General features: G+C 36.3%; 1 protein-coding gene across 31 annotated transcripts in view; it reads left to right on the top strand.

The window, feature by feature from the left end:
- Nucleotides 1-12,822, top strand: part of CSPP1 (centrosome and spindle pole associated protein 1) — a 131,016-nt gene that overhangs the window by 43,608 nt on the left and 74,586 nt on the right. For 24 of the 31 annotated variants that reach the window (XR_013397299.1, XR_013397298.1, XR_013397300.1 and 21 more), the window contains 5 exons: nt 5,070-5,163; nt 6,883-6,940; nt 9,309-9,517; nt 11,639-11,760; nt 12,128-12,206. Coding sequence is in view for 26 of the 31 variants with exons in the window: in XM_077943734.1 (XP_077799860.1) it covers nt 5,070-5,163; nt 6,883-6,940; nt 9,309-9,517; nt 11,639-11,760; nt 12,128-12,206 (562 nt within the window). In the remaining 5 variants the exon portion in view is untranslated. The remainder of the gene's footprint in view (nt 1-5,069; nt 5,164-6,882; nt 6,941-9,308; nt 9,518-11,638; nt 11,761-12,127; nt 12,207-12,822) is intronic. The other 7 variants (XM_077943746.1, XM_077943748.1, XM_015145503.3 and 4 more) reach the window with 1 other exon arrangement.

Raw genomic sequence — 12,822 nt, forward strand, 5'->3', positions numbered from 1 at the left:
GACTGTTGTGAGAAAAATAGCATGCCACCTAGAATTTTATTCTAGTATATTATCTGTAGGTGAAAATTGACCAGTTTAATCAGTACCATGTAAAGTCTATATTTTTTTTTTATTTTTATTTACTTATTTTATTTTAAAAGGCTATATTCTTATGTTTTTTTTTTTTTTTTGAAACTGAGTGTCGCCCTATCACTGAGGTTGGAGTGCAGTGGCACAATCTTGGCTCACTGCAACCTCCGCCTCCTGGGTTCAAGTGATTCTTGTGCCTCAGTCTCCTGAGTAGTTGGAATTACAGACATGTGCCACCATGCCTGGCTAATTTTTGTATTTTTTTAGTAGAGATGGGGTTTCACCATGTTGACCAGGCTGGTCTGAAACTCCTGACCTCAAGTGATCTGCCCGCCTTGGCTTCCTAAAGTGCTGAGATTACAGGCGTGAGCCACTGTTCCCTGCTGATGTATTTTATAAAACATGGTAAAATAAGAGAAATGTCTTTCTGAGCTGAGAGCCTACTGATAAATAATTTTATCAATAAAAGGATTATTGTATCCTGACCTTTTAAAGATGAATAGCATGAGTTTAATGCAATCCAGGATTTATAGATGAATATTTGGTAAGACAATGAACTCTAACATTTGAAACAAACTGTTAAAGTCATTTAATTCAATGACTTATCTCGTGGTTGATCTTTTCCCCCCCAAACTATGTTTGTACATACCTATAGGAAATTTATTATCCCTAGAGACAGGACATTCCATCTTCAGATGGCTGTGATTGTTATGATACTCTTATTTCAATTGAACTGAAATTTATCTTCCTATAATTTTGCCCCAAGGATGTCACTTGGGGCCTTTTCTTTATTTAAAGAGTAAGATCATTGATTTAGTTTAGAGCTAAATAACAAATGTATTGTGGGGTTTATAAGAGAACCATAGGTAATTTAGAAGTATGTTTAAAAATTTCCATTCATTTGGGAATTTTCCTTCTGTCTTTTTGTTATTGACTGCTTGTTTAAGCCTCTTAAGATCCAAGAATATAATTAGATTAATTTCAGTTATTTCAAGTTTGTTGAATTTCTTTGACTTTTTTTTTTTTTTTTTTTTTGAGTGGCTCAGAATATAGTCTGTCTTGGTGAGTGTTTAGTGTGTACTTGAAAGAATGTGCATGGTGCAGTTGTTGAGTATAGTAGTTTATAGATGTCATTTAACGCTGGGTGTGGTGGCTCACACCTGTAATCCCAGCATTCTGGGTGGCTGAAGCAGGAGGATCACTTGATTGAGCCCAAGAGTTTGAGAGCAACCTGGACAACATAGGGAGACCATGTCTCTACAAAAAATAAAAAAATTAATTGGGTGTGGTGGCATGCACCTGTAGTCCTAGCCACTCAGGAGGCAGAGGTAGGAGGATTGCTTAAGCCTGGGAGGTTGAGGCTGCAGTGAGCCGTGATTGTGCCACTGCACTCCAACCTGGGTGACGGAGTAAGACCCTGTATCAAAAAAAGACAAAAAAAGGTGTCAGTTAAATCAAGTTAGTTCATTGTATGTTCATGTCTTGTATATCCTTAATGAATTTTATCTGCTTCTATTGATTGCTTAGAGAGAAGTGTTGAATTCTCTATCTTGTCCTTCATGTGAGGCCTGGAGTGCCAGAGGGATTTTCTTAGTGTTCCTGCACTTTCCCCAGTTTTCAGCAAGACCTTCATGTCCTTGACAGTGAGGGCATCTCTTCCTCCACACTTCCCCCTTCTCAGCAATATATTGCTGTTGATTGTTACTTGATGCTGTACTGGTGCTGTGCATCTGGGCCTCAGGGATGGGTCTTTCTCAACATTTCTGTCCTTGCCCAGGATGATAGCTAAACTCTTCTTTGTGTCTGAGGAGGGTTTTGCATCAGATTTTTCACCAGATTTTTTTTTGCCCTTCCCCGAACAGTAACAAGCCTTTGCTATGTAAGAGTGTGGGATATTGGGTCCAAGCTGATTTTCTGTCCCTTCACCATAGCTTGCAGCTTTTGCTTTGTATAGTCTGCTTTGAAAGTCTGGAATGTGGGCCATGTTTTGTGCCTGAATGTCACAAAAGTATCTCTTTTAGGTCTTCTGTGTTGTTTGATCCCAGTTTTTCTAGTGAACATTTAGAAATTGCATTCAGGCAGCAACTCCAGTGGGTCAAGTCTGGGCATGGTTTACTGAACAGATCCTTTGCTAATGGTCTCAAAAGGCTATAATCAAGGTATCCATCAGGCTGCTTTTTAACCGGAGGCTTGAGTGGGGAAGAATCTGCCTCTAAGCTAATGCAGGTTGTTGGCAGAATTCATTTCTTTGTGGCTATATGACTGAGGGCCCTGGCTTCTTACTGGATACCCACTGGAGACTGCCCACAGTTCCTAGTGGCCATCTGCTGTTCCTTGCCATGTGGGCTTCCTTACCATGGTTACTTACTTTATGCCAGCAAGAGGAATCTCTAAATTCAGGAAGGGCCCATTCCTTCTAAGGGCTTTCACCTGATTGTATCAGGTCCACCTAAGATAATCTCCCTTTTAATTACCTCAAAATTAGTTGATTCAGTACCTTAGTTACATCTGCAAATATTTTTTCCACCTTTCCATATTCTATTGTATACAAGTAAGTTACAGGTCCTACCCATTCTCAAGGGGAGGGAATTATACAGGGATTCAGCAGGGAGCAGGGAACGGAGTAGCCATCTTTAAAAAATTTTGCCTACCATTGTCACATTTCTCTGTTACTAATGTTGCAGTCTCACACATGCTCCTTAATGTAGCAGTTTCTCGTTGTCTGAACTATTACCCCAGGTTCTTTGTCCCATGTCCAAGAAAATTAAGAAATATAGACACAAAGGTGGGGTTGGAGCAAAAGTTTAATAAGTGAAAGAAAAAAAGCTCTCTGCAGGGAAGAGGGGAGTCTAAGTAGATGGCCGGGTTACAGCTGAATTGAAAAGCTTTTATAAGAAACAATCTCTGTAGCAGTTTGAGTAACTTATCAGTAAAACTATCTGTACAACTCGTGTTACCTTATACAGCTCTGGGTACCTCTCTAGGCAAGCAGAAAGCTGCTTGTCTTGTTTGTATAACTGGGTTTGTTTTAGATAAGCCACCCCTGCCCCACCCCCATGCAAGTTCCCACTATGAATATGCCTGAAAGGAGGTGGAAACTTTCCTGGGAGTTCACTAATCAGACAAAGAACAAAGAGCTCTGTGATAGACCCTTGCTTATCTGTCCAGGTGCAGTCTGAGGTTTTATTTTTTCCCCCAGGTTGTTTTATTTTTGTCTGTTGCTGTGACTTTTCAAGCAGGCTGCTTCTGCAGTCTGAATTTTTTCCAAAATGATTTTTCCTTTCCTTCTCCCTCACTAAAGACCAATTTGATCTGAGTTCAGTTTTAAACTTAGCTAGGGACCTCTAGAGTAGCTTTCCTTTCAGAGAATAGTTTAGTCTTACTACTACAGAGTGACCTTTCTGACGTGTTCCCTGAAAGACCACCAAGAACATAGCTGGCTGGAGCTTGAATTTTTCTCCTTTGTTTCAGGTCTGAGAATTGTTCAGTTTGCATACCCTTCTTAGTTTGTTGCCAGGCCAAATGAAATTTCACTCTGTGAATGCACAAACTAGCACACTGCAAAGTCTGAAGGGACCTCCTGTGGATTTCTGGAGCTCTTTTTGTGCTTCCTATTGGATCTTTGCTCCATAACTTCTAGCCATTTTAGCCTTTCTGAATTTTGCTCTTTATCTATTCAATTTAGCTCAGTTTCCTGGCCCTCTTTGGGTTCTCTTTACCTCTTTACCTGTATCTGTGGTCTGGAAATTTCATTTGGGCAGAAATTGGGTGATTATAGGGCTCACCTCATCTATTTTCCTTCCCTTAGGTATTACAGTTCTGTACTACCTCTTGTCCAGTGTCTGGAAAACAATTATTTTGTGTATTTTGTCCACTTTTCTAATTTGTGGTTATTGTTGTTGTTTATTTGTTTTTTAAACAGTGTGAGGTTAAGTCTTGTGGTTGGTTATTCTATCATGGTCAGAAGTGGAATGGGAATATTTACTTTTATTATAAAACACAGTTATTAATCTTAATGTAATTCATGTAACCTCTATGGGAGCTTCACTTTTGCTGATATCTGTGCTTAATGGACAAACTGAGATGCTGTGTGCCCACTGATGGTTGGAGACCAGTAATGAAGACAGTACAGAAATTGCTGTTTCAATTGCATTCTTGATACCCTGTGATTTTTGTAGTGTTCCAGATCTTGCATATCTAGATTAAGAGGTTATTTTGTGGTGTTAACATATGCAATAATAATAATCTTCTCTGCATTCAAAATTTTTGAATAGCTGAATTTTTGTGTAAGGAATACCAGGGTAAGAGGTTTATATTTTTTCCTGCAGAACTGAATTTTTTTGAGCAGAGTGCCAGTTTGATTAGTGTATTTTATGACAGTTAATATTACATAGTGTACTGGATCTATTGGAGCAGGGAGAAGGAAGTTGGGAAGACTGGATATTAGTTAGGAAGTTTTTGCTGCAATCCAGGTCAGATGTAGAGAGGACTTATGCAAGGTTAATGGCTCTGAGAATAGAAAGGAGGGGGCCTCATATGAAGAGAATAGAAGAGGACAAGCAATCCAAGTTAGAGTGAGATTTTGAGGCTCCAGTATTGGTCCATTAATAGAAAATGAAGAGGGGCAGATGATTTTGAGGTGCTCATTTGGGATTGAAATGTTAAATTTATAAGACTTATGGAAGATATTAATGGAAATATTACTTAGATTGTTAGAAAAATGGGGTTGGGATAAGAATATTCTGTTATTTAGGAAAATTTTTGACTACTGGTAGAGGCATGGGCATGATTCCCGTATCTTGTGTTTGACACATAGTAGGTACCCATTAATTACAAAAATAATTGAAGAAGGACTGATTCATGTGATTTTTTCCTTCTGTATTTCTTGCATATTCAGTAATTATATGATACAATTAAGACAGAGTTTTTAAGGACTTGACTTTCTAATTGCATACGATGCTTAAGAGTTAAGATTGCATTTTTCTGATACCACTATCTAGGAGGTGAAGATCGAGAACTTATTCAGAGAAGGAAAGAGAAATACAGACTAGAACTGTTGGAACAAATGGCTGAGCAACAGAGGAACAAGAGACGGTAATGAAAGGTTTGCATTTAAAAGAGATATTTTGAGTTTAAAATGCATTTGTGTAGATGGTTAAATAAGGGGTTGTCTTTCTAATATGATGTTTGATTTGTAAATCACTTATATTTTAGTCTCTACATGGTAAATCAACAAGGAAAATAAATACCAAGAGAGTTTTTGTTGTTGTTGTTGTTTTGGCCATAAGTTGCAAGTGAGAGTATTTGTATATTCTGTGATAGACCTTTTACTTCCTTCATTGATTTCTTCAGATTTTGATTTAAGGTAGCATTTAATGTTACAGATACGCTCTCTGGATTATCCCATATATAGTAACAAATATAAAAGTATTTTTTGCCATATGAAATGGTATGCACACACACATACGTGCAAAAAAAAAAAATTGTATCCTATAAATTTAACATTTTCATCCCAAATGAGCATCTCAAAACCAACTGTCCCTCTACATTTTCTATTAATAGCCCAATAATGGAGCCTCAAAATCTCACTATGACTTGTATTCCTTGTCCTCTCTTACTCACTTCATATGAGGCCCTCTCCTTCTTTCTATTCTCAGAGCCATTAACCTTGGATGAGTCCTCTCTACATCTGACCTGGGTTGCAGCAATAGCTTCCTAACTAATAACTAGTCTTCCCAACTCCCTTCTCCCTGCTCCAATAGATCCAGCACACTATGATATTAACTATCAAAAAATACACTAATCAAACTGGCTCCCTGCTCAAAAAACTTCAATGGCTTCCTCAATTCCACAGGAATGATAAATCACAAGTATTTATGTTGTTGTATATAGGTATCATTGTTTATAGTCTTTCTTGTTGAAATACCTATGAAATATTATAGTTTAAAATTAGGAATAGAGTTTAAAATTAGAAATTTTAAATATAGATTAAAATTAGAAATTACAGTAGCTCACGCCTGTAATCCCAGCACTTTGGGAGGCTGAGGCGGGTACATCACGAGGTCAGGAGATCGAGACCATCCTGGCTAACACAGTGAAACCCCATCTCTACTAATAATACAAAAAATTAGCCGGGCATGGTGGCACACACCTGTGGTCCCAGCTATTCGGGAGGCTGAGGCAGGAGAATTGCTTGAACCTGGGAGGCGGAGGTTGCAGTGAGCCGAGATCACGCCACTGCACTCAGCCCGGGAGACAGTGCGAGACTCTGACTCAACAACAACAGCAACAACAAAATTAGGAATAGATATCTTGTTTTGAGAGAATTTGAGACCTGTTATCTCTTAGTTTTTACCTTTTTCTATCTCAGAGGAAGCCAATATCTACTGTTTGATGTTAGTTATCTTTAACATTTAAAAAAAACCCTGTTATTAGGAAGTATGGTAGATATATTTAAATTTTTACCCTTCTTTTTGCTAACTGAAAATATATGTGTGCCCTAAAAGAGGTTTTTAGTTTTGCAAGGTAAAGATTTTATTTCTGTATTTTATTTTGTGTGAATTATTTAGTCTTTGAAATACTCTGGGCATTGGCTTAGAGATACATAGTCTAAGTTACATGTGAATTCTAGTTTACTTTGTATCTAGTAAAAAAATTTGGCTTTCAGTATTATTTAAGGCTGTAATGTCAGTTAAAGGAATTATTTGTTTTTGTAGATATATTGCATAGACTTTGTGTATAAGCTTCTTTCAGTGATGATTTATAATTTTGATAGTTTATCTTTTTAATATGTAAAACTTTAATTTTGTTTAGAGAAAAAGATTTAGAACTCAGGGTTGCAGCGTCTGGAGCACAAGACCCTGAGAAATCGGTAAGGGTTTCTGGCATCTTTTAATGTTTAATCTTTCATCAGATGATCCTCAAATGTGGTGGCAGGTGGGGATAGAAAATATTGGTAGAAAAAGAGAGTAGACCAATTTGAACAGTAATAAAATTAACTAAAACTGTTCTCATAAAGTGTAAATTCTCTTAACTGTTATTTCCTTGACATAATTTTTCCTTTTTCATTTGCGTGTCATTTTTTAAAGTTTATTTTAAATTAGTTATCTCTGCTTTGTTCACACGTACTATTCCATGGAGAGTTATCTTGGTTAAATTTATAATTGATGTTAATATTTTTCTTGAATACATCTTTTTTTTTTTTTTTTTTTTGAGACGGAGTCTCGCTCTGTCGCCCAGGCTGGAGTGCAGTGGCCGGATCTCAGCTCACTGCAAGCTCCGCCTCCCGGGTTCACGCCATTCTCCTGCCTCAGCCTCCCGAGTAGCTGGGACTACAGGCGCCCACCACCTCGCCCGGCTAGTTTTTTGTATTTTTTTAGTAGAGACGGGGTTTCACCGTGTTAGCCAGGATGGTCTCGATCTCCCGACCTCGTGATCCGCCCGTCTCGGCCTCCCAAAGTGCTGGGATTACAGGCTTGAGCCACCGCGCCCGGCCTTGAATACATCTTGATCACTTACTTTTCTTATATTGGAATGATTTCTGAGAAAACCGAAGACTTTATTTTTAAAGCATTTTAGTAATTGTTACTTATTGTAACATTAGAGAGATAATAATCTTATTTTTACTTGAATTTTGCAATTCTCATCATTAAGTGGAATGAATTACTCACATCATTGCAGTTAAGTAAGGAGGAGGTAATTTATTGTTTTTACCACAATTTATTTTTTCTGTGTTTTTACCACAATTTATTTTTTCTGTAGTTGGTTATGTAGTATTTATTTCTAATACAAGTCTTGTTTCATCTTTGAATGATGATTAAGACCTTTAATTTCATTAAAAAGCTCATTCTTAAAAAGGATGCAGCAACTTAAAATTATTTACCTATAGGCAACTTTTGATTTGCTTTTACTTATGCCGAGAATATATCCTGTGGGTTATCTGTTTGGAAAAGTTTAATATTGCACCAGCATCACTCACAGTACGCTTCTAGGTTAACCTGAGAAATCATTCCTGATAACCATGGTAGAAAAAAAAGAAGATAAATTTCAAAGCTAAATATATTTTATCAATCAAAAGTTTCCTTTTAAAAGGTGAGCTTTTTAAGGTAATATGTTGGCATGTTAAATTTTGTATTTATGGTTACACTAGTGTGTGACAGACTTTATTTATCTTTGAATTGAAGCTCCTGTAGAGTGTCAAGTTGATTTATGAGAATAAATAAGTAATTAGAGGAAACAGGCCTTTATTTTTGGGTTTACTTTAGATGTGCAAATCTTAGAAAAGGGCATATAAGTGATGTTCTAAAGTAGAGATTAGCAAAGTGTGGCCTGTGGCCAATTTTTTTTGCTGCCTGTTTTCATAAAAAACAGTTTTGTTGCAGCACAGCCTTGCTCATTCGTTGACATACTGTTTGTGGCTGCTTTAGCACTATGGCTGAGTCTGCTTGTTATGAAGAGACTATGTAGTCTTGCAAATCCTATTTACTGTCTAGCCCTTTACAGAAAGCATTTGCTGACCCTGTTTTACAGAATACTTTGTAACAGATAACAGAAATGGCGGTTAGAGAAGTAGCATAGTGTCCCAGTACATAGAAATAATACTGCAGATATATTTAAAATTAATATCTGACTCTGGTCTTTACTTAATTCTTTACTAATAACGAGACCTTAGGTGGTATATTACTTCTCAGAGAACCTCAATTACCCATTTATAAAATAAGCATTAGATATTGAGAATCTGGCCGGGCGCAGAAGCTCACACCTGTAATTCCAGCACCCTGGGAGGCTGAGGCAGGCGGATCACTTGAGGCCAGGAGTTTGAGACCAGCCTGGCCAATGTGGCGAAACACCCTTCTTCACAAAAATTAGCTGCGCATGGTAGCAGATGCCTGTAATCCCAGCTACTCTAAGTCTGAGGCAGGAGAATTGCTTGAACTCAGGAGGTGGAAGTTGCTGTGACCTGAGATCGTGCCATTGCTTTCCAGCCTGGGCGACAGAGTGAGACTCTGTCTCAAAAGTAAATAAATAAATAAATATTCAGAGTCTTTTATAGCTGTAAAATTCCATTATTCAATAAATAAATAAATAAAAATAGATATTTAGAGTCTTTTATAGCTGTAAAATTCTGTTATTCTGTGACTGTCTTAAGTACCTGCTGGGATAGGAGGTCTTTTGAAGTCCCTTCTACCTTTAAACTTATGATTATATGTAACAAACAGATTTTTTTTTCTTTATTTTAGCCTGATAGACTAAAGCAGTTTAGTGTGGCACCAAGACACTTTGAAGAGATGATACCACCTGAAAGACCCAGAATAGCTTTCCAGACACCTCTCCCTCCTTTATCTGCCCCATCTGTCCCACCCATCCCATCAGTTCATTCCGTTCCTTCTCAAAATGAAGATTTGCGCAGTGGACTCAACAGCGCCTTTGGTGAAATGGTGTCTCCCAGGTGCTTGTTTAAATGTTTTGTGTGTGGGAATTAGGTAAGGTATTGCTATATTTTATGTTTAGAAGGATGTGCTGAAGCGGATAACGTTATTCTTCAGAGATTTTGTACAGTTAACAGTTTTGTGAAATAAGTTCTCCTGAAATTTGTTTTTTTCTCTGCTATTACAAAAATAAGGGAAATTCTTAAAACATTTTATTGTTTAAAGATGATTTTGTATCTTTAGAATGAATTACTAAGTACATTTTAGTGTTTACTTTTAGGTCGTATTTTGGGATGTCTGTTTTTGATATCTTTTAACATATAAAAGTTGTACATTTTTTTCAATTTCGTTGTTTCCACTTGGCAAACATTGAATTCTTCAATTTGTGCAGAAAAAGTTTCTAATGTGGCTCTTTTATACGTATAATTTTATTTAGCTTCTGTTTCCTTCAGCTCATTCTCTGTGATTACTTATGGGCTGTGTAACTCAAATGCCTGAAATAAAAAGTGTTGAGATTATAAAACCTGTAATTTAGGTATTGGGGTAAAGATTTGATTTCTATAGGTAAAAGGCTATAATAGAGTATACATAAAGAAAATCCTGTTGTTAACACTGATATTTTCTGGGCTATACTTTCTTCTTTGCAGGACCTGGGCTTATTTTTTGTTCACTGGTAGTATATTAATTATAAAATATATTTAAATTTAGAGGTGTTTTTCTTAACTTTTTTGAACATCGATATTTTCTGAACTATATTATTTCAGTAGAAGTGGGTCTTTTAGTTACTAACCCACTGTAGAACTGTGTTTACTGTACTTACCAGGGGCTTTGTGTTTTTCATCTGTTGGCTTCCTGACTCAAGAATAGGAGGGATTGGAATTGACAGAGCATTTTATGGTGGTCTCAGCATTGAATTAGGGATTGAAATGGTTGGCTTTCCTCTCTGGATTTTGGACAAACCACACCTTTGTTGAACTTCAGTTTTCTCATTTGTAAAAGTGGAGTAGTAGTATATTTTATTTCATGTTTACAATTACAGGGTTGTGAGGATTAGTTTGTATAAATCTCTATAAAATTAGATTTAATGATAATGACAGCTCCCTTTCATAACAGTTATTTGACATTTTTGTTTATGTATCTTTGTTGTGAGGATAGTGTAAGGGTTAGACACATTGAGTGGCTAGTAAATATGAAAGATATTCCCTACTGAAGAGAACTTCAGGGCCTTCTTAGTTCTTTGGAATTATTTTGAAGTATATGACAAGGGAGAACCTGTTAAGATACATACAACAGTGAGAACATTCAAGAATGCTGCTATCTCTTTCTATTCATTTAAAGGAATTTGCCTTTGCCATTTTTACTACTGAAAAATACTGCATTGATGGAAATACAGAGATATTTCCTAATCAGTAATGAAGTGCTAATGTAGAGGTTTTCAGAAGTTTTACATTTATGAAATACTAAAGATTATGTCAGTACTTTACTTTTGGTATTTAAGTCGCTTTTATTTTACTATTAAGAAATACACTCGTTTCCTCAGTCAGACTGAACCATTTGTACTTACACTGTTTTGTAGCTCTTTGCCTTCTCTTTCTGGATTGTCCTTCCTCTAACACACACAAGCTCACTCCAGTAGCATGACTTAAGCGTTGCCTCTTCTGGAAAGCCTTACATGTGCTTGCTTTCTCTCCCTCATGTGGTTTAAATGTCCCTGCTCCTGTACCTATAGCACTCTACGTTTTCTGGGCTATATTACTATTTAATTTAATTTGCTTGTACTAATAATTATTTAATTTGCTTGTACCTGACTGTAGTTGTTTATTTTCATGTTACTCCTGAGGGACAGGGACCATGTCTGTCTTTATTTGATACTGGCACATTGTGCCTATTGGATATTAATTGGTTGAATATTAAGCCAGGTTTTTGTCTTACATAAATGTACCTGAAATTGTGAAATCCTATGTAATAGTATTTGCTTTTTGAGTCATAATTTTTGATGAATGATTGGAGCAAGGTGGTGACTTTTTCTAAAGTAGTGATAGGATTTTCAGTACTGTTTTTGCAAAAGAGTAGTATCTTGATTTTTTTTAAAAAATTGCCATGAAACAAGAGAGGAATTTTTCATTTTTATTTTCATACAGGATTGCACCTCTGCCTCCACCTCCCCTACTACCACCTTTGGCTACTAACTATCGAACTCCTTATGATGATGCATACTATTTTTATGGGGCCAGGAATACTTTGGATCCCAGTCTTGCTTATTGTAAGTTATCTATAGGGTAAGCATTTTCTCCCCCCATGGCTCAATAAGGAAAATTGTTTTTTTGTGTAAACAAAAAATATCTAAATGAGAAAAGCACAGCTTTGCTTAATTCAGATGTTATATATTGACTTAATAAATGCCCTATTTTAAAGCCCAGTTACATTTTATAGTTACTTCCTTTTCATCTCTATTTAAGAAATAACGATTGTGTTTTCTTATGCTGTTCTTTGCTAACTTCTAACCCAGAAGGAAATATTGATGGTTTTCCCTAGGTAACATTTTGATTATGTACCTTTTTCTGGAGGAATAAATAAAATGTTATTAAATGGTTATTCTAAATAAACTTTTTTTTTCTTTTTTCTTTAAGATGGTTCAGGAATGATGGGCATACAGCCTGCAGCTTATGTTAGTGCTCCTGTCACCCACCAACTAGCGCAACCTGCTGTGTAAGTTATTAGTTAAAAGAATAATTTTTCCCCACTTTTATTTTGTAAAGATACACAAAACCTAAAAGCCACCATCCTAACATTTTAAAGTATACTATTTAGTGGTATTTAATATTTTCATAATGTGCAACCATCACCACAGTCCATCTTCAGAACTCTTTTTGTCTTGTAAACTGAAACTCTATACCCATTAAATAATAATGGTGTACCTCCCCATTCCCCTACCCCTATTCTCTGGTAACCACCATTCTATGTCTCTGATTTTGACTACTCCATGTACCTCATATTGAATGGAATCATACAGTGTTTATCTTTTTGTGACTGGCTTATTTCACTTTGCATAATGTCCTCAAGGTTCATCCGTCTTTTAGCATATTTCAGAGTTTCTTTCCTTTTTAAGGCTGAATTATAATCCATTGTAATTGTATACATTTTGCTTATCTAAAATCTATCCATTTATCCATTAGTGGACACTTTGGGTTGCTTCCACATTTTGGCTATTTGTGAATAATGCTGCTGTGAACATAAGTTTACAAATATCTCTTTGAAATCTCATTTTCAAGTTTTTTGGTTCTGTACCCAGAGCTGGAATTGCTGGGTCATATGGTAATTCTAT

Source organism: Macaca mulatta, chromosome 8 (assembly GCF_049350105.2).
Source record: "Macaca mulatta isolate MMU2019108-1 chromosome 8, T2T-MMU8v2.0, whole genome shotgun sequence".
Taxonomy (NCBI): Eukaryota; Metazoa; Chordata; class Mammalia; order Primates; family Cercopithecidae; genus Macaca; species Macaca mulatta.